The 25,307-nt window shown below is 45.0% G+C and overlaps 1 protein-coding gene across 1 annotated transcript; it reads right to left on the minus strand.

Moving 5' to 3' along the window:
• Positions 1-11,840: 11,840 nt before the first annotated feature.
• LOC147121713 (solute carrier family 53 member 1-like) lies at positions 11,841-24,975 on the minus strand. Its single transcript, XM_085982158.1, has 4 exons — positions 24,260-24,975; positions 21,273-21,412; positions 19,270-19,479; positions 11,841-14,005 (listed from the first exon to the last, which is right to left on the minus strand). Exons 1-4 carry the CDS (start codon positions 24,332-24,334, stop codon positions 13,945-13,947), a joined length of 486 nt encoding a protein of 161 aa, XP_085838284.1. The 5' UTR covers positions 24,335-24,975; the 3' UTR covers positions 11,841-13,944.
• Positions 24,976-25,307: the final 332 nt, after the last annotated feature.

The following is a 25,307-nucleotide window of genomic DNA, read 5'->3' on the forward strand; positions in this document are numbered from 1 at the left end:
CTGGACCGTACGTTATGACTTCAGTAGCCTGATGCTGCAGTCACGGTGGACGTGCAGCCTCACCCGCTGACCAGTGTAGTTTAAGGACTGCAGTGGCATATGCCTAAGACCAGGCGACTTGCACGCCATTTGAGTCAGGGGAAGGAGCAGGAACCAAAGGGAGGGGACAAGAAATACAAGCGGGGGGAAATGTTCTGCAATTCTTAGAATTTTGTTTGGTCCCTGGTAATGGGTTAGCAACGTTAGCAAATAAACTAATTGAGTCAAATTTGCCACATCAACCTTGTGGGTTTTATTGCATCAAATCCAAGTTAGCCAGACAGGAGAAGGGCCATTTTGAATCCAACTTGGCCATTGAACCTTGAAGGTTGAAGGACTTGAAAACATGTTGCCATTAAATTTTTATTTAATAACTGTGTAAAAAAACACATGAACAATTTGACAAGGATTCGCTTCAGGATGAAGACTTTGTAGAATGACCTACTATCGGAGGACCCAATTAGCGCAGAGTTCGGTCGGGCCCAGTATTCTTATCCTGAAGGCACTGACTGCTGGTGTACAGTTCCAAGGGCATCGGCTATCCCCGCTGCCTTGGCCAAGGGGTCACTGGTTATGTGTGAGCCAAGATGGTGAGTGCCAGCAAGCCATTTGACCACAAGGGCTTCTGATCCCATCCTCACACGTGGCTCTTCCAACAGGAGTCCCTGGATAGCCAGCGTGCAGAAGCAGGAACCCTGGTTGATTTTTTTTCCTCTTCCCTAAGGCAGGCGCACTGAGGCCGATTGTAGTCTCCCTACTGCCTGCCCTACTTGGATCAGGATAACTGAGCCCAGACCAAGAACTCAACTGGGAGTCTACTCTGTCCAATGCCTCAGCTACAACCTGCTTTTACCAACGGAGCCTTTGGGAAAAGTGAGCGAGAGACATTCCAGATGTAAGATTGGGTTTGTGACAATGTCATTAATATAATTCACTTTTTAAACACTTGACATTTTAAGTAAAGTGCCTTAAAGGGGAAGCTAGGTAAATACATGAGAGAGAATAGAAGGATGTGCTGATAGGGTTAGATGAAGAGGGGTGGGAGGAGGCTCGTGTGGAGCATAAACATTGGCATAGACCAGTTGGGCCAAATGCCTGTTTCTGTACTAATTTTAGAGTTGTTTATCAGTACTTTGAACTTTAGGATTTGGTTTTTCATAAAGATCTGGTATTCCCTTTATTGCAAGTGTCACATTTTCCCCTCAACAAGCTGGTGGTAAAGTCACTATCTGGCGTAAAACTAAGCCACATAGAGCAGCAGGGCCCTGTGTTTGATTCCTAGACTGTGCTGCGTTAGCTGATCTTAGTCAAGGTAACAGTTGGGGCTACAGTTCACACGGTGTGAGCCAAGACAGTGAATGCAGGGCACCAGAGCCCAGCCGAATCCAGTCCTCACACATGTCCACATTCCAGCAAGGGATGACTGGATAGCAATGAGGAGCGGTAACCCTGCCTGGGTTTACTTCCACTGGCCACTGCAGCCCAGAAAACTGTTTCTAAAGAAATGCCAATACAGAAACAGACAGATAGCGATGGGGAACTGCTGGAAGAAGTATTTACTGGGTTCACCCCACTTACTGTAAATGTTAGCATGTTAACAAGTTAGCTACTACTGGGGCTCGACATCAGTACCAAAGCAATAGCAAAGTAAGGTACTTTTTAAACCAGGCAAATGTACATTTTATCAAAATCACATCAAGATAACATTTGCACAAAGAAATGCAGGGAGAATGAAAGAGAGAAAGGAGTTGTACATTTCAAGTGTTCCCCATTAAAAGTAGTCAAGCAAAGTGATTTGTAAAACCAAACAGTGACAGGATCGTGGTGTGTACAGAAATACAACTAGAGATTACCAGATACCTTCAGAATACAGTGCAGAGAAACCAATCACCATTTTACAAACTATTCCATTAAAGGGAGGTGGAGAAAAGGCATCCTTCTCCAAGATCAACACTTAAACCACAGAAATCTATTCACCATCTTCCACAGACATCAATTATCACAATGTGCATCATCAACAGGGCACGCCACAGACTACAAAGACCGCATGGCAAGCTTTGCTTTTACATTATGGAATCGCAAGCAACTAGTCAGCAATAGTGAGGGGAGCAGGAAAAGAGAGCACCAACATAGGACTAATCACATTCCATATTCACTTTGTTCAATTAACAGGACTCGTAAGCATCATACTATCAACAGTACTGCTGGCAGGGGAAAAAGCTACTGTACATGTCAAACATGGAATAGTGTCCTTCAAAAATGGGATGAAATACCCAAGGACACAGGTATATATGTCTATATATATATTTTAAAAAGCACTAAAATGGACTGCTGCATTGGTTTTCTTTTGAATCTGTTCATCATCTGGGCTCTGAACTTTGTTCTATGGAAGCTGCTAACTGTCCATGAGTGTAGAGACCCTGGGATGAGATTACAGGGGGGGGGTGACAGTAAGTGCTAAGAGGAATATTTTATATTTCAACCCACAGTGAAGAGCTACTTTTGAAATGTGTTGATTTGTGTGTGCATGTATCTGTGTGCTGAAAGAGAAAGGAGCAAACGGATCCACATCTGAAATGACATAACAAAGATCACTAGTAGAATTAATATGTACCCCGCCCCCCCTCCCTCCAGTATATTAGCTCTGGGAGCTGTCCTCCAAATTTTTATTGGGGTTTTGTGTATCTGTTGAATGATCCTACCTGCTGCTACAACCATATAAATTTGAAAACATTTCAGCTTGGTATTTGAAGGGCAATGAATATTAAATGGTGTTACTGATTTTTAGAAAAGTTACAGATTAAGGAACAGAGCAGCTGAATTAAAAAGGATTGCGCCCCTTTAACGCTTGACTCCACCACCACCCCCCACCCCCTCCTGCCAAGATGCTCACTGTCTCGCAGTGGCGTTTAATCCCATGTGGATTATTAGTGCGTTAGGTGTTGGAAAGTCCAGGAAGGGAAGGAAACAATGAAATCCCCCGTGTGGTGTGTATATTCGACATGACGTGTGACAGCAGGTGCTGTGGTGGGGAAGCCTGCAGGAGCTGTCCATGGGAGTTCTCCCTTTGCTATCTGAAGAGAAGGGCCTACCGTTCAAGCAGACTTCCATGCATTTTGGTAAAACGTACATAGAAATTCAGGCAACTCTCCCCAAATGAGCCTGCAGCTGGATAGCAAGGGTTGTTTTTCTGAAGATGGGTTTATTTTAGCACATGGGCGAAGCAGCAGGTATTTTGAGTGACTAATTGTGATCACCAGCATGACCAGCCTCGCAGCAGCTGGGGGAATTTAGACATTGGGATACAAGAGCGTATGAGCAGAGTGGGCCGAGGCTTTTAGTTACCATGCGCCCCAGAACTGCTTCAAACTCAAAGTAAAAAAACACAATAGGTAGGAAAGAAAGACAGACTTGCATTTATACAGTGCCTTTCACACCTTCAGGACATCCCAAAGTGGTTTACAGCCAATGAAGTACTTTTGAAGTGTAGTGACTGTTGCAATGTAGGAAAGGGACTAACCCTGTTGAGCATCGATAAATATCTGCACCACCAACTTGTGTGCATCAATATAGCAATAAACCACTTAAAGACCACTGTGTGGAGTTTGCACATTCTCCCCGTGTTTGCGTGGGTTTCCTCCGGGTGCTCCGGTTTCCTCCCACAGTCCAAAGATGTGCGGGTTAGGTTGATTGGCTATGATAAATTGACCCTTAGTGTTAGGAGGATTAAATACGTGGGGTTGCGGGGATAGGGTGGGATATGTGTTGATGTAGGGGTTACAGGGATCGGGTGGGATATGTGTCGGTGCAGGCTCGATGGGCCGAAATGGCCTCTATCTGCACTGTGGGGTTTTTGTTCTGTTCTGTTCTAACCAGATTTAGTGAAAATTTGCTAATTAGGACACCATGTTCTGACGATCAGATTTTCTTGACATTTTATTAACTGAAACTCATAATTATCTACTTTCACTTGTCATGTGATCCCCCATTTAAACAACCAAGAGGTCAGATGTAAAGTCATTTTTCTCAAAGTATTGTGTCAAATTCCTTTTGATCCCGATTAATCAGCTCAGACGGTGACTCTGACAGTGATATATTACATTACAAGGTAGAAAAAGGACTATATTACTTTTAAAAATCCTTTAAAATATGGGTACCTTAAATGCAATGACTGATTGACATTAATACAGTCACCAAAGCTAGGAGTGCGATGTAAATCAACTGTGTGATGACGGCATGATTTGGTTTGCAGACCTTTTACCTGTACTGTCCATGAGTGGCAAGAAGCAAATCCAGCACTTATAGCTCTTATTAGCACGAGTTAGATCTTCAGGAGCTGTCCTACAAGGAACCTATTCAACACAACCTCTGAACTAAACCTGAGCAGTGTCAGACTAATGCGCTGAGAAATCTTGTTGCGAATCTTGCAACCTAACAGAAAATATTACAAATAAGCAAAAGAAAATTAATTTAAAAAGTGGAGATATTTATATCTAGGATGCACTAGTTACAACTCAAAGGTAACACTCTACAGGAAAGTTCTCCCTGCAAAAAGCTTGAAACTAGTCTGTACTAGAGACTGCTTCACAAGCAAGCTGATAACTGCAAGAACAGTTCCCAACTATGTGTTTATACAGTGCAAGTTTTAACCATCTCTAATACTGATTTGTGCTTTAACCTGAGTACGAGACCAGGGCACTTGTGTGGGTGCAGTGCAATCGCTAATGTGGCTATAGATTTAGTTGTGTTGGAGGGGGTGGGTGAGGAGAACGAGAGAGGAGATAAAAAGTTGGACATGTGCAGTGTACACAGCAGGACAAAGATCAGACATCCTTGCAAAATAACATTTGCACATAGAGATGGAGCGAGAGAAAGGGAGAGGGGGGAGAGAGAGAGAATGCCATCAGCAGCCATTTTTAATATATGTCTACTGCAGGAATGTGGCCTCTTTCCCTCCCAATTCCCTTATATTGAGATGCTGTATATTAGCCCTAGAGGATGCAACTAGGCCCACCCCAAATTTTGAAACTGGTGTCAACATTGTAGGTGAGGTGCAGGTGAGACGCAGAGTAATGATGTGGTTTAACTCCAACCTCCAAAGTGCACTGCTCCTCCCACTGCAACACTTTCAATTCCCAAATCTTGTGTGCCAGTCTAATCCTAAACTCCAGGTAGGTTTGCGTTGAGGACTTGTGCTCGGTAGTAATCTGATTGAGGTTATCCCACTGCTACCTTCACTTATTTCTCCATGTGCCCACCTTTTTGTTATTAACATGCAGCTGTACATTTAGAGCCCAGATGTTACTCAGACACTGCATCAACCGATTACACAGCTCTCCATTCTTCTGCTCATCCTGCGCTCCAGGATTCAAACACTACGTTTTAAACCAATATAAATTGGAGAGAACTAAAAAGCACAGGGCCACCAGGTGTCCCCTCAGGTTACAGTGCTGTTGGAAGCTACAGCTGTCCCATCTCAGCGTAGTTTTGATGAATTTGGATGCATGTTTTTTTATGGCTGTTAGGGAAACCTTAAAGACAAAGGCAACAGATTCGCAAGGAAAATAGTAATTATGAGCTACTGCTATATTGATGCAGTCTAGGAACCGCACCCTGTCCTTTATGACTCTGGTGCTAGCGACAGTTAGAACTGAAAATTATCCAAACTCTACAACCAAAAATCCCACAATTTTTCTTCAAGAGACGGACACAAGAAAAGCGGAATTTATTTTTTGGACATTTGCATCTGGAGAAGCGAAAGCAATGTTTAGAGCATAGGTAACAAAGAATAGAGGCAAAAGCCAGGTGTCCCAATAACTGCCCCAGCACGTCGACCATTAGTACAGAGAGCAGCAACATCACCAGAGGCGAAAGATGCGGGGACACTATTGGGAAAATCACCGACGCTGCTCTTTGCAAGGTACAAGTCTTTAGTGGTCTGTGCGGCACAATATAGCAGCGTGAAACCCAAGGCTACTGTAGGAGCCGGAACCAGCTTCACAACATAGCTGTCAAATGGGGACGGTGTCCCTCTTTTCACACAGAGGAGTTCTTGGCTTGGTGACGGATTGTGCAAAGGTCTGCGCATTAACTTTGTGATCAGTTCATGCTCTTTACCTCGCCCGTTGTAACTGACCCAGAATTCTTATCCGAGTTGCTTTCATACAGGGTGCCTGATAAACACAGTACTAGCTATATGAAAGGGTAGATCTTGCTTCCTCTAACACACCATGCATATGGCTGCCCACTGCTTAATTATGTTTTTCTAAATTAAGGTGGCAACTATCTATAGCCAAAGAGCATCGGAAGAATATTTACAGCTGAGTCTCGCTGTTTCATTAGGAACATGTTTTGTTTTTGATAACTGGATCAACTCCTGAGACAATTATTTAATAAAACATAAATGGCCCAGCTATCTGAGGCTAATGGGTGAGCATCCTGAAGGCTAAAAACAAAAAGCCCAATTGCTCAGCAGCCTGGAGCACCTGTAGAAAGCAGCTAAATTCTAATGCTACTTTGCAAAGAGCAGCAAGATGCATGTTCCTGCTCTTAATTCCACAAACCAGGGTGGGGGGGGCAGAAGCAATGTTTTATTGAGACCAGGCACTACTCTGGAGGGACAAAGGGTCAATCACCCCAGGCTGCTCTTGCCCACCTCCCAGAAGCTGGCTCAGTAGCATCAGCGATTGAAGGCTCGGTGCAGGGCCCATCCCTTCAGTCCAAGAATGCAGTGGTTGCTGGCGAGGTCTATGGTGGGGGGGCGGTTGGGGAAGGGGCCTTCTTGGCAGACCTTTCTGAAACCAAGTCTGGACCAATAGCACGTGCTAAGAACCGGACAAGTGAATCACGGAACGGAGCATCACCAACTCCGAGTGATCAGCACGACTGCACCAGTAATAAAGACATGCTCGGTCTCGGATTGAGTTTTGTGCCATCTTGGTTTTCAAACTGGTTATAAATGCGATAGTTCTTCCCATGACTGGTGTCGAGGACGCATTAGATTACTGTGTAGGTGAATTTGGACACACTGACTGCACAGGAGGCTATGATCACACACAGCTCTGTGCGGCTTGGTGCCATACAGGTCAACTTAACCCCTCGAGGACCAAAGAGTAGCAGCTTAAAAAAGTGAAAATGTTCACTGCGGATGTCCTGTAAGAGATTAACAAAACATATCTTTGGGATTGAGAATGGGAACGCACCAGGGACCCCAAAAACCATAACTCAACTCATACTTACACAACACGATTAACTTTAATTTATTGCACATTAGTAAACAATAGCTCAAATAGTAATTGTGTTTTTCAGGGGGCTACTTTTTGGGTTTGGTGATTAGACAAGTTGGCACTTTGCCAACTCAAAACAATGACAGTGTGAGAGCACCTGTTAAATTCACTGTGTGGGGCAAATTACATCATTGCATTGCATGAACATTAAAGTTTTGGGCATAAATCTCTATCTTCCCAAGGTCATGTGTCACCGTGATGGGAGGGGTGGAATAATGTCAATTGCGATCACTTTTGTGGTTGATACCTGTGCTTCTCTGCACCTCTCCGACACCAGCAGAGGGTGGCAGATTTTGTTTCCTGTAGCAGTCCAACACTGTTAGACTACATCTTGATAGCACACTGTTTTTGCACCCCTAATTCCAGTGAGTTCCTGATTTTGGTTGCGTTGTCAGGTGTGGTGGGGGGTGGAAAGGGGTTAGCGTTGCCCCTCTGCAGGGAAGTGTGATGAATGGTGATGATGCACCTCTCATGGACTCAGAGGCCGAGTCAAGCCAGGCATCTCTTGCACACACCTTTGTTACTACTTATACGCCAGCACTGGTTGAGGATTGGGGTTAGGGTTTAAGCCAGCCCTTCTGTTTGGGAAACCAATGAGTGGCAAACTAAAGAGGGAGAAAAGAATGGATTTTTTTTTTTTAAATAGACAAATTAAATCATTATTTCGAGAGACTTACCTTCTAGTGCTCATGTCACAGCCTCGAGACTCCCTCCCTCTTTGCTTTAGCACTGCCATGTTGCAGTAGGAAATGAAGGACGTATGGGCTCAACACAGAGTCAAGTAACTAAGTAATTTCACATCTTTATAAGTCATTCCAAAATAAACATATTGACCTTCACATATTTCCTCCCTTTCCTAGAGTAGACTTTTCCAGCAAGTGGCCGAGTCCAGTGCGTGCTTGATTGACAGTGACCACACTCTCTCGATTGGTCAGGAACAGTATATTGACTGAGAGGTGATAGTTGGTGACAGGCAGCCCCAGGACTGAGAGTAGCAATCTTCTGATCAAAGAACAGAGGCTCTCAAAACCATCACTAGTGAACTGCTTGTAAAGGAGCCATTAATTAATAATGGCACACTTCATTACTATGAAACAGAGCAAATGCCAAAAAAATAGGCACCACCAGCGACCCAACCAGGCAATACACACAAATGAGCTGTGTTTTAGAATATTCCAGTCACTGGTTATAGAAGGGTGTGTTATAGAGGGTTTCTTTTAGAATGGGGCAGACACTGGTTATAGAAGGATGTGTTTTAGAATGGGGCAGTCACTGGTTATAGAAGGGTGTGTTTTAGAATGGGGCAGTCACTGGTTATAGAAAGGTGTGTTTTAGAATGGGGCAGACACTGGTTATAGAAGGGTGTGTTTTAGAATGGGGCAGACACTGGTTATAGAAGGGTATGTTTTAGAATGGGGCAGTCACCGGTTATAGAAGGGTGTTTTAGAATGGGGCAGTCACTGGTTATAGAAGGGTGTTTTAGAATGGGGCAGTCACTGGTTATAGAAGGGTGTTTTAGAATGGGGCAGTCACTGGTTATAGAAGGGTATGTTTTAGAATGGGGCAGACACTGGTTATAGAAGGGTGTGTTTTAGAATGGGGCAGTCACTGGTTATAGAAAGGTGTGTTTTAGAATGGGGCAGACACTGGTTATAGAAGGGTGTGTTTTAGAATGGGGCAGACACTGGTTATAGAAGGGTATGTTTTAGAATGGGGCAGTCACCGGTTATAGAAGGGTGTTTTAGAATGGGGCAGACACTGGTTATAGAAGGGTGTTTTAGAATGGGGCAGTCACTGGTTATAGAAGGGTGTTTTAGAATGGGGCAGTCACCGGTTATAGAAGGGTGTGTTTTAGAATGGGGCAGTCACTGGTTATAGAAGGGTGTGTTTTAGAATGGGGCAGTCACTGGTTATAGAAGGGTGTGTTTTAGAATGGGGCAGTCACTGGTCATAGAAGGGTGTGTTTTAGAAGGGTGTTTTAGAATGGGGCAGTCACTGGTTATAGAAGGGTATGTTTTAGAATGGGGCAGTCACCGGTTGTAGAAGGGTGTTTTAGAATGGGGCAGACACTGGTTATAGAAGGGTATGTTTTAGAATGGGGCAGTCACCGGTTGTAGAAGGGTGTTTTAGAATGGGGCAGACACTGGTTATAGAAGGGTATGTTTTAGAATGGGGCAGTCACCGGTTGTAGAAGGGTGTTTTAGAATGGGGCAGTCACTGGTTATAGAAGGGTATGTTTTAGAATGGGGCAGTCACTGGTTATAGAAGGGTGTGTTTTAGAATGGGGCAGTCACTGGTTATAGAAGGGTGTGTTTTAGAATGGGGCAGTCACTGGTTATAGAAGGGTATGTTTTAGAATGGGGCAGTCACTGGTTATAGAAGGGTATGTTTTAGAATGGGGCAGTCACCGGTTATAGAAGGGTGTGTTTTAGAATGGGGCAGTCACTGGTTATAGAAGGGTGTGTTTTAGAATGGGGCAGTCACTGGTTATAGAAGGATGTGTTTTAGAATGGGGCAGTCACTGGTTATAGAAGGGTATGTTTTAGAATGGGGCAGTCACTGGTTATAGAAGGGTGTGTTTTAGAATGGGGCAGTCACTGGTTATAGAAGGGTGTTTTAGAATGGGGCAGTCACTGGTTATAGAAGGGTGTGTTTTAGAATGGGGCAGTCACTGGTTATAGAAGGGTATGTTTTAGAATGGGGCAGTCACCGGTTATAGAAGGGTGTGTTTTAGAATGGGGCAGTCACTGGTTATAGAAGGGTGTGTTTTAGAATGGGGCAGTCACCGGTTATAGAAGGGTATGTTTTAGAATGGGGCAGTCACTGGTTATAGAAGGGTATGTTTTAGAATGGGGCAGTCACCGGTTATAGAAGGGTGTGTTTTAGAATGGGGCAGTCACCGGTTATAGAAGGGTGTGTTTTAGAATGGGGCAGTCACTGGTTATAGAAGGGTGTGTTTTAGAATGGGGCAGTCACCGGTTATAGAAGGGTGTGTTTTAGAATGGGGCAGTCACTGGTTATAGAAGGGTGTGTTTTAGAATGGGGCAGTCACTGGTTATAGAAGGGTGTGTTTTAGAATGGGGCAGTCACTGGTTATAGAAGGGTGTGTTTTAGAATGGAGCAGCCCTGTGGCACTATCCACTTCAACTGTATAAAACACTGCCGTCCTTGAAGGGTTCTGTGCCTTCGTGCACTAACTATGAAAGAAGGGACCTGCCCTATGCCTGGTCTCCTTGTTCAAACCTTCCAACAACGGAACCCTTCTCCTACAAGCAAGGAGATGGGTCGGAGTTCTGGGTGGTTGTGCAGAGCAGGTGATGGAGTGTCTCACGCCCCTCAATTCCAAGGCCACCTCGCCTCCGTTAGGAACTAACAAAGAAGGTAAAGGGGCGAAGCATGTGTTCGAGTGCCCGCTCAAAAATCAACAGTAAAACAGTACTTCTGCTGCCCTCTTATCACTTGTAGCACTGTACAGTTACGCTATTCATAGGGCTAGGTGTTTCAACTGGTGGCTCTGCAAAGTGCAAGGGTTGGCTGGCTTTTATTTGTGGGGGGGGTGGGGCAGGGGGAGGGAAAGGGGAAAGGAATACCATATAGAATGGGGTCGTCAGAAAATCAGCAAACTCTAGCCCCAATTCAGAATAAAACAACCAATATATGCTCAAAATTTTTAGTGTAAGCTAATCATTCTGCATCATGATTCCATTTAGAAAATAGACCCCCAGATAAAAATCACGTAAGAAAAAAATCTATAAATTGCTCCCTGATAGGTATTTGGCAATCTGGGCTGGGACTTGATGTTTTCCTTTTGTTTTTACATTTCGGTTTGACTTGTGCCTCATTCATAATTAGGCTATGAAACTGGATCGAACCCAAATAAGAAAACAAGATCAACTAATGCGCATTCGGTGCTGCATTAACTCTGAACTGGCTTCATCCAAACTCAACTCTAGTTGGTGACAGTGCAGTCCATTTCTCATAACGATCGCCTAACGCAGCCTCACGAGCAATGTAAGTGCACATTCAATCATTTCCCTGACTAGCTTTCTCAGATCTGAGGCTGAACTCAAGGAACAGAGGCTCCCTTCTATCTCTGCTCCCTCCCAGCACTTACTGGAACTTTTGCCGCATACAACTCTCAGTCCACACTTCCCCTGTTGCTGAGCGATACGAAGCTTTGCCCAACATTAAGGAAGGGCCGGATTCATCGAAGTGACTAGCTACTAACTCTGCCTGCGCAGTTGCCCTCTTGTTGCCGAGTCTGCCCCCGCAATACAAAGAGGTCAGATTCAGCAATAACGAGATCCGACTCCATTATGGAAAAGCTTTCACTGGAAGCGGTCCCATAATATAAAAGGGGCAATGGAGGCTACCTCTGCTTGTACGGTGGAACTGCCTGAAGCACGTTGCCTGAGCTACCACACTCACTGAAAGGTTCACATTAGGCCTAGCTAGCTACCTTGTGTCCCTTTTCTTTCTTCCTCCGCAGGTGTTACAATTTGACTGAATCGCATCCATTTTCCGTACACTTTATTAACAGAAGGCAACAGGAATGTGAAATTCTGTACAAAACAAGCTACTGCTGCAAACCGAAATATGGGTGAAATATCATGAATTTGTGCTGGTGAAAGAGATTTGGAAAGTGTCTTTTTTTGCCATTATTTTGCCTATGAATGATTCATTCACCAAAAACTTTGATCATATCCAATGCTCGCGCATTTGCTTCAACTTCCAGCTCCAAGTGGTTGTGCTAGGCTATACTCTGTTGTAGAAGTCAGTCCTGCATCCAAGTGAGCCAAACCCAGAGCTCCTTTACACTGAAGGCTTCCCCCATCCCCCCATTTGACATCTGCAACAAATTGTAAACCACTGTTTAATCAGGCTCGGCCATACAGAGTGCTCCAATACAGAGCGAGACTTGACAGATGTCCGTGCCCAGCCCTGATCTTACCTTGATCTCCTTCGCGTACACCTAGAATCACGAGTTCTTTGTTACAATGGAGCCCACTTAAGACTATGCCAGAAGTGAGTCATTATTAGAAGGTACTTTCTGAATGTCCCAATCCAGCTAAATCAACTACATTAAAAAACAGAAATCCCTGTTAAGATCAGATAGATGGAATGAATTCAGAACAATGACATGAGCGATCACTGAGCACTCCCCAACTTCACCATTACTAACTTTCACAGTGACGCACATTATCAGTGAATTCTAAACCCTGAAGTGTGCAGCCAACCGTTGGCACAGGTAACAGGAGGACTGTCCCTTTAAACAATAAATCACATTGAAATCTCTCCATTGATCTTGGCGTTGGCCGACTGAACCTGATCTTAAGGTGGCTCCACTGAAACATCTGCCCGTGGGGCTAAGTGTCATTCGTATTGCCATGAGCCCAAGTTACTGGGGCAACTCGGTGTGGTACTATCTCTGGGGGATGGAGAGGAAGAGCAGCTCTTGGAAAGATAGCACTGATGGCTCACTGAACGCACCGTTCTCGGGAAAACCTCCATCACACCAGTCAACATTCCAGCCGCTATGACAGGCTGGGCAAGTAGGGAGACAGTGGCAGCTTCCAGGAGTGGCACAAGGAACTGAAAAGCAAGATCAAAATCCCGTCTATGACAGATTAAATCGATGTTCTGAGGGAATCCATCATTTGACATTCAAACTTTGGTCAAAATTTTTTTTTAAAACTTAAGAACAGATTATTATTTATGCTGAATTTCCTATGAAATTCCTATGCAAACGGTTTCTGGGATATGTAAACAGTAATGTTTCATTGATAGAAAATTTTGAAATGATGGATCATTTCTTTTTAACGTCCCTTGATGTCACTTGCTTTAGATATGATTTATAAAGAATACCCACGTTTCGTTGCACCTGTAAAGCTATTTTTTACCAGCCTGTCATAGGTATCCTGCGCCAGTTGGAATGTAGCCTGGTGGTCTGTGTTGGATGCAGGACTTCTGCGTTCGATAGCGCTGCGAGAACTGCCACCTAGAAAGCTTTGAAGTGCTCTTAATAAAGATGCTTTGCTTCCTTGCAACAGGAAAGCTAACCACTGACCGAAACACAAAAAAAAAATGTTCAACAAACAATTACTCTAACTTCTGCATCAACATACAGGACACAAGTTTCTTTCATAAATAATATGAACATTTCTGATCGGAACAGAACAAATGCATATCAAAATGATTTTTTTTTTTTTAAACACCATAACTTCACGTAGGAAGTACAATTAAGTGCACTTTCCCTGCAAGTGCAACCAGGGCCATGAGCTGGTCAGAAAGACTTGAAGAAACTAGTTTAAACCAGCTTAAACCAGCCCGAGTTATACTGAGCCTGAGAGAGAGAAGACAAAAAATACAAGACAAAACAAAAAGAAAATTGGTATTTTCCAGCTCAGAGTCAGTTCTGTTTGATTTGATCCATGTGGATATGTTTTCCTGTCGGTTGTAAAATTGTTCTTTACAACGCTTTTGAATCGATTTAAATTAATATATTACAACAAAGGAAGAAAAATGGAATCGAGTCTGCTGCCACGCGCGGCGGCAGATTGTGTTCAGTGCCTGATAGAACTGGAACGTGTGAAGGACAGTGACTGCTCGATGCTGACTTTCATGTGTACGCTTCATCATCTGTGTCTTCGATTAACACGGTTGCGTCACGGGGTCTCACTCTGGGGGTCAGAAACAGGTCAATGTAAGAATTAACAGCCAGAATTCACAACACAAATCAAATCACCTGCCTACCCCCACCCTACCCTCCTGAAGCTTCTGCCCTCTTACATAGAATTACATCAGATTTTACAGCACAGAAACAGGCCATTCGGCCCAACTGGTCTAGGCTGATGTTTATGCTCCACACAAGCCTCCTCCTACCTTTACAATCTGTATTAATGATTTGGATGAAGGGACCGAGTGTACTGTAGCTAAATGATACAAAGATAGGTGGGAAAGCAAGTTGTGAGGAGGACACAGAGTCTGGAAAGGGGTATAGATAAGTTAAGTGAGTGGGCAAAAATTTGGCAGATGGAGTATGATGTGGGAAAATGTGAGGTTATCCACTTTGGTAGGAAGAATAAAAAAGCAAATTATTATTTAAATGGAGAGAGACTACAGAATGCTGCGGTACAGAGGGATCTGGGGGTCCTTGTACATGAAACACAAAAAGTTAGCATGTAGGTACAGTGAGTAATTAGGAAGGCAAATGGAATGTTGGCCCTTATTGCAAGGGGGATGGAGTTTAAAAGTAGGGAAGTCTTGCTACAACTGTACAAGGCGCTGGTGAGACCACATCTGGAGTACTGCGTACAGTTTTGGTCTCCTTATTTAAGGAGGGATATACTTGCATTGGAGGCAGTTCAGAGAAGGTTCACTAGGTTGATGCCCGAGATGAAGAAGTTGTCTTATGAAGAAAGGTTGAGCAGGTTCGGCCTATACTCACTGGAGTTTAGAAGAATGAAAGGTGATCTTATTGAAACATATAAGATTCTGAGGGGGCTTGACAAGATAGATGCAGAGAGGATGTTTCCCTTTGTGGGGGAACCTAGAACTAGGGGGCATATTTCAGAATAAGGGATCGCCCATTTAAAACGGAGATGAGGAGGAATTTCTTCTCTGAGGGTCGTGAATCTTTGGAATTCTCTACCCCAGAGAGCTGTGGAGGCGGAGGCATTGAATATATTTAAGGCTGAGATCGACAGATATTTGAGCTACAGGTGAGTCAAGGGTTATGGGGAGCGGGCAGGGAAGTGGAGTTGAGGCCAAGATCAGATCAGCCATGATCTTATTGAATGGTGGAGCAGGCTCGAGCGGCCAAATGGCCTACTCCTGCTCCTATTTCTTATGTGGTCTAACCAAGGTTCTATATAATTTTAACATAACTTTTCTGCTTTTGATTTCTATTCCTCTAGAAATGAACCCCAGTGCTATGTTTACATTTTTTATGGCTTTGACTTAATTCTTGCCACAGGTCTACTGAACTCAGCTGCCCTTTCGTGCCTTGCCCCACAGAAGCCTTCCTAATCTGTGAAGCTACACACACCAGGCTATGTGATCATGCCTGAGCCCGAACCTGTTCTCATCCGACGTCTTTGATGATGGCTGTGTTGAGGCCGCTAGGTTGTCCCTTGTCCCTAAAAGGCTCTTGCACTTTATGAGCTTATAGTGAAACTGATATGCTGATAGGGTTAGAGGGGCGAGTGAAGCATAAACACCGGCTAAACCAGTTAGGCCAAATGGTCTGTTTCTGTAAATTCTATGTAAAAATCTCAGGTGGTTTTGATGCACCTTTCTGAAATGATGAGCAGTACCATGTATGCTATGTGAAGTAAGAAAATAGTGGCACTGTAAATCATAGGATAAACATTTTCTTTCTTTGCATAACATGCATGGTACTGCTCATGATTTCAGAAAGGTGCAGGCTAATTCCATACTCATTCTTGAGGCTGAGTTTCAAAGGTTGAGGGGAGATCTAATTGAGGTGTTTAAAATGTTAAAAGGATTCAACAGAGCAGATAGAGAGAATCTATTTCTTCTGGTGGGGGAGCCCAGAACAAGGGAACACAATCTTAAAATTAGTGCCAGGCCATTCAGGAGTGAAATTAGGAAGCACTTTTCCCACACCAAGGATAGTGGAAATCTGGAACTCTCTCCCCAAAAAGCATGTGGATGCTGGGGATCAATTAAAATGTTGAAGACTGAGATTGACAGATTTTTGTTAGGTTAGGGTATCAAGGGATACGGAGCAAAGGCAGGTAAATGGAGGAAGTACAGATCAGCCATGATCTAACTCAGGAGTGTCAAACATACGGCTTACGATACAGTTTCATCTGGCCTGCGGTGTACTGTACTTAAGGTTGTTGTGTAATGGGGCACAAATCTGGGCGCTGCTTCCAACAGCCTGGGAAAACTACACCTGCCAAGAGGAGACCAGCCAGTGAAGGGGTGAGTGAAACTTGGGGATCTTACTGTGGGTAAAGAGTGAAAGATTGTTTCCACTGGTGGGTGAATGGGGAACAAGGGGAAGGAGACCGAGGATTCTCACTGCGCTCATGGAGCATCACACGCTCCAATACATGAAGGAGTGAGATGGAGGAGGGCCGAATATGGGCTGGTAGCGGAGCTGGGGAGAGCACACCTGTTCTCCTCCACACAAGGGGAAGTAAAAAAAACAAACTTATGCTACCATTTATTCAGCAACCGCTGTTTAGGTCGTTGTAGAACTGGAAAAACTGGTTGGAGCTTGCACGCCGCATGCTCCACTTAATTTTTCACACATTTTGCAGAAGGGTCTTGAAATAGGTACAGGGCCCTTTTTTGCATATTTAAATTAACCAATGCTGATTGCAGGCAGCCATGATGTACGCCTATGTACAGTGAGGACCAATAAGGCGGTGGCCATGCCGTTGCCACATATTAGGTGTAGGACCTTGCGCCCAGAAATTGGCATACATTGCACCCATTTTACACCCCAAGAAACAGGTGCAATGCATACCAATTTCTACCCCCAGTGTGTCGAAATAACTTTTGCTGAATGCGACCCATACCAAGTGCCAGGATATCAGATCAGGCCCACCATGTAAATGGAGTTTGACACCCCATGATCTAACTGAATGGTGGAATAGGCTCATGGGGCTGAATGGCCTACTCCTGTTCCTAATGAGGCGAGTGCTTTTGATGGTAGATTTTGCAGGATATAAGGCATTGCAGCCTAGCTCATAATACTAGCAGGAATGTTTTAGACTATTTACATAGTTTTAAGCTGCAAGGTGAGTGACTCGAATAGTGGATGTTTTAATTTTCAGATCAGTGCCATTTAGAAAGTCCATTTGAGCTGGGTGCAATGGGAAACTTTCTTCTTCCAAGTTGAGACAGTAAATATACATCCAGCACTATGTTAAAACCGCATGTGGACCAACAGTGATTCAGGTTCTTACTTCAGCCTAATCTCACTGAAGACCATAGAGTGGTGTATATATATTACTGCCAGTTTAGATAAGGAGCATTTCTGTACCTGAAGGGTTCTTACGCTCATTCACAGAGACATCAGTAATCAAAACAAATGGCTTGTAAGGGAACAGTCTCTTGTGCACCTGGTTTGCCCCACAATCTGCGTTCCCTTTTCATTGCCATCTCCCTCCCTTCGCCTCCTACTTGGGTGCCAGCTACTTGCTGGGGTATCCCCACCCAAAGTGTGCCCAAAATGGCAATCCTATTCGAAGCAGGTCACATGACAGGAAACAGTACACGTCACAGGGAAGAGAGGGCAGACTTCAAAAGTTAACAGGATATTTGACTGTGAATATAATCACTGATTTTGATCTCTTCTGTTGGCCACACATCCCCACACTTTGCAGTAGGAATCATTGGATAGCAATCAACAGTGACTATTTTCCCTTCACTAATCTGGGAGGACTGAGGTCAATTTTAGACCTCTTACTGCCAGCCCTACGCACGCACTAGAATCTATGCATCTCGCATTCGGAATTGCACTTTCAAGAAAACTTCAACATACAGTTTTGTTTTTTTAAAGCAACAAATGAAGAAAACTTCAAGGGATTTTTCAGAATAATGAGCACAGTAAGTCTTTCTGTTGATAACGGCACCTCTAAATGCATTTGGACACAAAGATTATGCAGAAGAGACTGCTGCTGCAGTGCAGATCCCCACCACATGGTGTCAGTATGCCATCTCAGTATAGTGAATGGCTCGGAAGGATAAAGAAAGAACTTGCATTTCTATAGCGCCTTTCGGTCCTCAGGACTTCCCAAAGCTCTTCACAGCCATTGTGTACTTTTGAAACATAATGTCTTAAATTTCTACAGTGCTTCTCATGTCTCAAAGCAACTTACGGTGAAGGAAAAAAAGGTGGTGATTGAGCAGGAAGGAAGATTGGAGGGGAGTGAAGATGCTGTTAGAAGAGCTTTGAAGGGAGCATTCAGGAGGTGGCGAAGTGGAGGATCCTCAGCAAGGAGTTCCAGCAGACAGGAATATCGTGATTGGGAGAGTAACAACGATTAGTGGAGCAGGGAACAAGGAGTAACCTGGAGTCGAAGCATACACGCGGATGGCTGGAGGAGGCCATGAATGGTTTCAAATAGGAGGATGATCTTGAAGTCCATTCACTGGGGCCTGGCTAGCAGTGGGACTTGGAAGGGGCAGAGTTGACGGGGGTGGGGTACTTTCTGTGGTTGAGGATGCAGGCCAGGGCGTTGTGGATGAGTGTGATTTGTAGAGTGTGGGGGGCCAGATAGGAGAGCTGCAGAAAAGTCGAGCACTCAATTTCCAGGGCGGTCACCTTTTCATCATGACGCTGATCCAACCCATCAAATGGGATGGAATGAAAGTCTCCTTCAATAATGCACCACGTTTGCTGACTGCTGCTTTCCTGCCTCTTCTGTTTCCCCGCTCTCTCCCACCCCCCAGCAACCCCCCAAACAAACCAACCTTAACGAAGGCTCCATTATCACGCTGCAGTCCATCTGGCAGGCAGGCTACATGTGAGAGGGGTACCAGAGGACGACAGTGTCCGTGGTACTGCACCGTTGCGGGAGACAATACCTTTTGGGCAGTGGGGAATTAAACCTGAAAGTCAACCATGGGGATACTGCGGCATTAGTTCTCCCCAGTGCCCTGGTCAATATTTATCCCTCAACATCACTAAAACAGATTATCTGGTCATTATCTCATTGCTGTTTGTGGGACCTTGCTAAGTGCAAATTGGCTGCCGCGTTTTCTACATCACAACAGTGACCCCACTTCAAAAAAATACATAATTGGCTGTAAAGCGCATCCAGAGGTCGTGAAAGGCGCGATATAAATCAAGTTTGTTCATTGTTCACTGTGTTCTATAAAAGAATTACTTTTATCCCTTTTGCGCCCCCGCGCTGCTGTGGCTGCTCTGCAGCCTGGGAGCGAGTCCCTCAGCATCAGTACGTACAGTGATTTACGCAGCGAGATGCTGTAAGTGCGCTTCCACACTCTGCTTTTTTGGCGGTTCCGCACTCCATCCTCGAGGTCCATCATCTGCTCCAGGACAGTCTGGTCGTCAGCATTGAGTGGAGCCACCGAGATATCGCGCACGGCACGAAATTCACCGCAGTTGTTCAGGTGCTCGTTCTCCAGACGGAAGAAATTCCATACAAACCGGCTGTGGCGAAACACAACTCAACATTAGTGGGCAGAAGTGCGGCGATGACAGCCACAAAACGCAAGGTACCGCGAAGAGACTTACTTTTTTGCTCAAATCTTTGTCCCCCGTCTTACTAGCAGGCAGGTGCCAGCTGCAAGAACTAAAATCGTTAAAACTGTCCCTAAGCTCCCCCTCCCGCATCGTAACACAGCACAGGGTAAATGTTCCAGCTTGTGGTATATGCCAACCTGTCACCAACAGTATGGCATTGTACTGGCTGCTCTCGTAAAATGATGTTCTGCCAACCTAAGTGTACAAGCACTTAATGCACTCCTGTGGAATACTGTTAATGGATACTAGTCCCCTTTTAACATGAAGTGTTCATTCGCTGATGTTCGCAGCATATTTTGCTAATCACGAGTGTAGGTAGTAATGAGTTCTTGGTAGACCAGGCAGAAAGTTATTCATTTTTACATTAAAAAATATTTTACTAACATGTTGTGAGATAAAAGTGTTCTCCCCCTCTTCCGTGCAGTGTGCACAAGTTGCAGAGCTGGTGGAGATCTTGCCTCCGGTATTTTTGCCCCTCTCAATCTCCACACGCATTCCCGGGGGTTTGATCAGATAAATTCCCACACATGCCATTACAAATACAATGTAGGAAGTGTGACAAATCCTTCACAAGCTACATTTCCATTCCCCGACTGAACATTGTGGGTTTGACTGAAATCTGGCTCATTGATGGTGACACTCTTCTCCCATCGCGAGGTTGTGTGCCTGGCTACGATTTCTACCTTGTCCCACAACTAAACTGCTGTGGAATGGGTGTGGCACTCACCTCCAGGTCTCATATTAGTGCCTATCCACATAAGGCACTGATACTTCCCCAATGTTCGAACTCCTCATTTTCTGCCACCTCTCCTCATGTTCTCCACTGTTTATCCTCCCAGCTCCAGCAGACCCTGAGCACCTTCCTCACTGAAACACCACCCCACTCCGCCCTTTCCCTCAGTCAGTGCAGTGAGCAACTCCTCTTCCATGGGATTTTCAAACGCCACCTGAACCCAATCCTACTCCACCTGTTCTGGTTTCTCTGTCCTCCTCACAATGTTGTTCTCCACATAGCCCACACACATGGCCATCACCCCTCAACATCAGCATCACGCGTGGCCACATCCAAGATCTCCATTGCCGACAGGACTATTTTGTATCACTCCCTCACGATTTTTCTCCCCGACACATTCTCCCATCTGTCCCAGTGCCTCCATGCTCTCTCTCTGGGAACATTTTCCTCCCAACTCTCTATCCTATGACTGCACCCTTGGCGACATCGCTGAGCTTTCAATGCCCTCGTCACTACCACATTCTGGAAGGTTTTCCACCCCCAAAGCAACCCAATAAAACTGCCACCTTTCACCTACAGTCTATCAGTCACAGATCAGCAAGCACTTGTTAACACATCTGGCGAGTCCCAGCCACATTTGGCGAGTCTCTGTCACATCTGGCCTGATCATCTCAAACAGGGTCCTTACTCCCTCTCTGCTGCCAAATCCTCCCACTACTCCAGGATCATCCTGTAGGGCAAGAACAGTCCCAAACTCTTCTCAACGATAATCTGTCTCCTCTAACCTTCTTCCTTGCACTCTCCATCCTCACCTTTGACATTCAACTCCAGGATCTTGTGGGCTTCTTGAAGCAAAACTCCGGCCATCATGTTCCACCATTCAGTCAATGTTACTGCTACTTGTCCTTATAACCCCCACCTCTATGTATCAATTTATTCATCACATTCTGATTTTAAATGACTTTACCGGAAGACCTCCAGTGGGGCTAGCACTGTGGAAATTATGTCTCCTGCTGAAGCAAAGGTGCTCATTGAGGTGATGGAAATCTGCACAGTCCAAGCAAATCGCAAGATGACATCCTCTACTATGGCACAGTAGTAATAGATCTGCAAATAAAAGCGATCAATCTTTCAGTATACTTCAAGGCTATAATGGGATACAAGAGCAAGATTGCAAGTTTGAATATACCAATTTCCCTCCCTTTTCTTCCAAGCTCTTGGGTCGACTAGTAGCAGGGACAGCAGCGAACTTAATCCCAGGCCTCTGAAAATGTTCCTCAAATAACCAACAACTTGCATTTATAGAACGCCTTTGACAACAACAAGAACTTGTATTTATATAGCGCCTTTAACGTAGTAAAACGTCCCAAGGTGCGTCACAGGATTATTACAAGACAAAAATTTGGCACCGAGCCACATAAGGAGAAATTAGGGCAGGAAGTGGTAGGTTTTAAGGAGCGTCTTAAAGGAGGAAAGAGGGAGAGAGCCGGAGAGCTTTAGGGAGGGAATTCCAGAGCTTAAGGCAGATGGCACGGCCGCCAATGGTGGAGCGATTATAATCAGGGTGCTCAGTGAAACTTCCCAAATGCTTCACAGGAGCATTATCAAACAAAACGGGACATCGAGCCACATAAAAAGATATTAGGATAGAAAGTTTGGTCAAAGAGGTAGGTTTCAAGAAGCATCTTAAAGGAGAGAAAAGTGGAGATGTTTATGGAGGGAATTCCAGAGCTTAGGGCCTAGGCAGCTGAAGGCACGGCTGCCAATGGTGGGACAAAGGAAACAGGGTATGTGCAAGAGATCTTGCAGCTGCACGACAGGATGCAACAACAGTACTTTCCATAGTCTTGTACTTATTACACAATAACAACAGTAACTGAGAATCTGATCGACATCAGTTACAACCCTATTCCCAATATTGCCTGGAAGAGCTTTGTGCAGCAAGCTTGTCTCAATCTACATCATGAAGACTATTACTATAACCAGGTCCCTAGTGTTAGTTAGCTAAGGAAACTCCATCCAAGCTTGGATTTTGTGTGGTACATGTACTATGGAGCTCTTCCAATGATGAGCATTACTGGTTCAAGTGTTAGGCAGGCTGGAGATAAAAACAACAACATGCATTTGTAATGTGCCTTTAACAGAGTAAAACATTACAGGAGTGTTATCAAAAAAAAATTGACACCGAGCTACATAAGGAAATATTCGGACAGATGACCAAAAGCTTGAACAAAGAGGTAGGTTTTAAGGAGGAGAGAGAGAGAGAGAGAGAGAGAGAGAGAGAGAGAGAGAGAGAGAGGGGCTTAGGGAGGGAATTACAGAGCTTCGGGCTTAGTCAGCTGAAGGCACGGCTGTCAATGGTGGAGCAATTAAAATTGGGGATGCACAAGAGGCCAGAATTGGAGATAGAAGGATCTTAATGCTGCTGGTCAGGACCACTGGTTATAGGCATCTATGGAGACCCGGAGGTTCAACATAATAGTGCCTCAAGTGTTGTGTCATAGCCTGATGGAAGATGGGACTTTGCCCCAATCCCTTCTCAAGATGTATCCTGTGGAGAACAATTGAGCAGAGGTAAATCTCCACAGGGAGGTAGGGAAAAATGAAGGCCACCCTCATGAGCGGCTTCAGAGAGAGCGCACTGGTAGAGGTGTGGGAGCACATCAGCTACCGAGGTGCAAAACATGTATCCAAAAATAGCCTTTCAAAGGGAAAGAAAAGGCTCCAGGGAAGTGCACTGGCAGGTGCCTGGGGAATAGATGACAACCCGTTCTATTGGTAGAAAGAAAGACTTGCATTTATATAGCGCCTTTCACGACCACCGGACGTCTCAAAGCGCTTTACAGCCAATGAAGTACTTTTGAAAGGGAGTCACTGATGTAATGTGGGAAATTCTCAACCACATGGAGTGGTTGATACGAATAGCATAGATGCATTTAAAGAGAAGCTAGATAAGTACATGAGGGAGAAATATAGAAGGATATGTTGATCGGGTGAGATCAAGTAGGGTGGGAGGAGGCTCGTGTCGAGCATCGGCACAGGCCTGTTGTGCTGAATGGCCTGTTTCTGTGTTGTAAAATTCTATGTAATTATCTCACCTTACTGATACTAACAGATCCTGGTGTTATGATTCAGGATGTATTCAATAAAGCAACCTCGTTAAAACAGCCCTTTCCAAACCTCCAGGCTCATGATAACCAGTAGGAGCAGGATCGCCTGGGCTTGGGGGCTATAGGTTGGACACCACTGCTATAAGGCACTTCTACATCACACATGGTAGTCTGAGAGACCACGGTGCTCAAACCGAGATCAATGACCTCTGTCCACCACTCTCTTCTATTTGTGTTGGTGTTGCTGCCATTCCTCAATGAAATCTGACCGTTAAAAGTGGGGACCTATGACAGCACGTGGGGACCATCAGAATGTGGGTGCCCGACACTATAGGTGTGGTGGGAGGGACTCTGAAAGTCACCAGCGTTAAATTAAGAGCACAATAAACGGGTCAGAAGGGTGTGTCTGCTGTCGGAAGTCACGCTCTCAATTTAAAAATGCCCAATGTTAGCCCGAAAACAGTGCCCTTCAGTTCTGATTTGTTCCCCACTTTTCTCTCCTCCTTTCTCAAGACACTGACTCTTGCTGAGGTGCGGTTCCACAGGAAAGCCCTTTGCTACGTCACGTCAGGTATGAGGCCAGGAAGGAAGAGAGCATCAGCAGGTTATTTCACTATGGAGGGATTCACAGACAAGCCTGCCCTCTTCCTGTGTGCACAGGCACACTTCCCAGCAAGAACCACCCATAATAATTAGGATCCCGCTACGTTATTGGGAAGACCTAGGCACAGATTAGTCTGCAGCAAGCAGTTCTTCAGCATTGTTGGCCCAGCTTTCATTGTCATAAACATCTACTAGCCCAGTAAACAGAGTGGGCAGTGCACGGGACAGCCCAAACACATACTTTCTGAGGGTAGACAATCTCCTCACGCAGGAAGGTGTTCTCTCCAGCATTTTTGTCAAAGAGGCCCCAGTCCATCTTCAGGTCCCAGGTGAGAGTATAACAGGAGCTGATCAACAAGCAGGCGATCCACAGGTACAAAAACACCACTGCATCGTCGTGTTTCTGTTCTGAAAGACAAACACAAGCAACATCATCACCTTCTGCCACGTGGATAAGCAGAGTCAGCCCTTCCCTTTAACTCCTACGAGTCTTACAAAAAACAATCTGCAGCCATGCTTTGTTATATTTCTGTACTCTTAAGATAAGGGAGGTCACTGCTGGGGAATGGAATCTTGATATATTTATATCCAGTGTCTTTGTCAACCACTCCCAGGTTAGGCACAGGTTTGCTACTGTTATACTTACCTGGTTGGCACAAGTGAGGAGCATTAAATACTGCTACCCGATTGGTGCTCACTAGCCTTTGTCGGATAAATGGGCAATGCGGTAACTTCATTGTGCACAGCGGGTGATCTGGTCTTCTCATTGAGGCAATCTGGTTGCCCCCGGGACATTAGGGGCACTTTGCTTTTCTCATTGAACACAGTGGGGACGCCAATTGTTGTGTCACACGGGACACGCCCTTTGCTCATTGTACACACTGAGTTCACAGTCTTCCACATACACCTGACACGTTTCTTCCCTTCTATAGCACATATGCACTCTACTTGTGTCTAAAGCTCAGACTGCCACGGTAGATGTTTGAAGACGTCACGGCAGCTCTGTACTGATGCACGTCTAATGGTGCATCAGGTTTCAGGGGAAAACCGAGTGCCCACTGTGTGCTGCAAGTATAACCTGGCTGGAAATGCATCAAAATTACATAGCACACCAGTGGGTGTATACAGATATGTTTCAATGTGCACTGAATTCTGGGGGGCGGTGTTATCCCCAGTCTTAACAGGTGGAGCTGGCACAGTGCTACACCACTGCCAAGTCATCTATGTGGATGGATCTCGCTGGAGATGGCACTGCCGAATTAGTGCAAAGTATGGCCGCTTCACACCAA

This window comes from Somniosus microcephalus, chromosome 3, assembly GCF_052327205.1.
Source record: "Somniosus microcephalus isolate GS21.2 chromosome 3, FLI_Smic_1.0, whole genome shotgun sequence".
Lineage (NCBI taxonomy): Eukaryota > Metazoa > Chordata > Chondrichthyes > Squaliformes > Somniosidae > Somniosus > Somniosus microcephalus.

What these genes read in the sequence shown, in the direction of transcription:
- LOC147121713 (XM_085982158.1), bottom strand. Translation starts at nt 24,334, where the DNA reads ATGGACTGGGGCCTCTTTGACAAAAATGCTGGAGAGAACACCTTCCTG. An exon ending in AGATTGTCTACCCTCAGAAA is followed by an intron (nt 21,413 to 24,259) that starts GTATGTGTTTGG and finishes TTTTATTTGCAG; the next exon opens with ATCTATTACTACTGTGCCAT. An exon ending in ATCTCGCTGCGTAAATCACT is followed by an intron (nt 14,006 to 19,269) that starts GTACGTACTGAT and finishes TCTGACCCCCAG; the next exon opens with AGTGAGACCCCGTGACGCAA.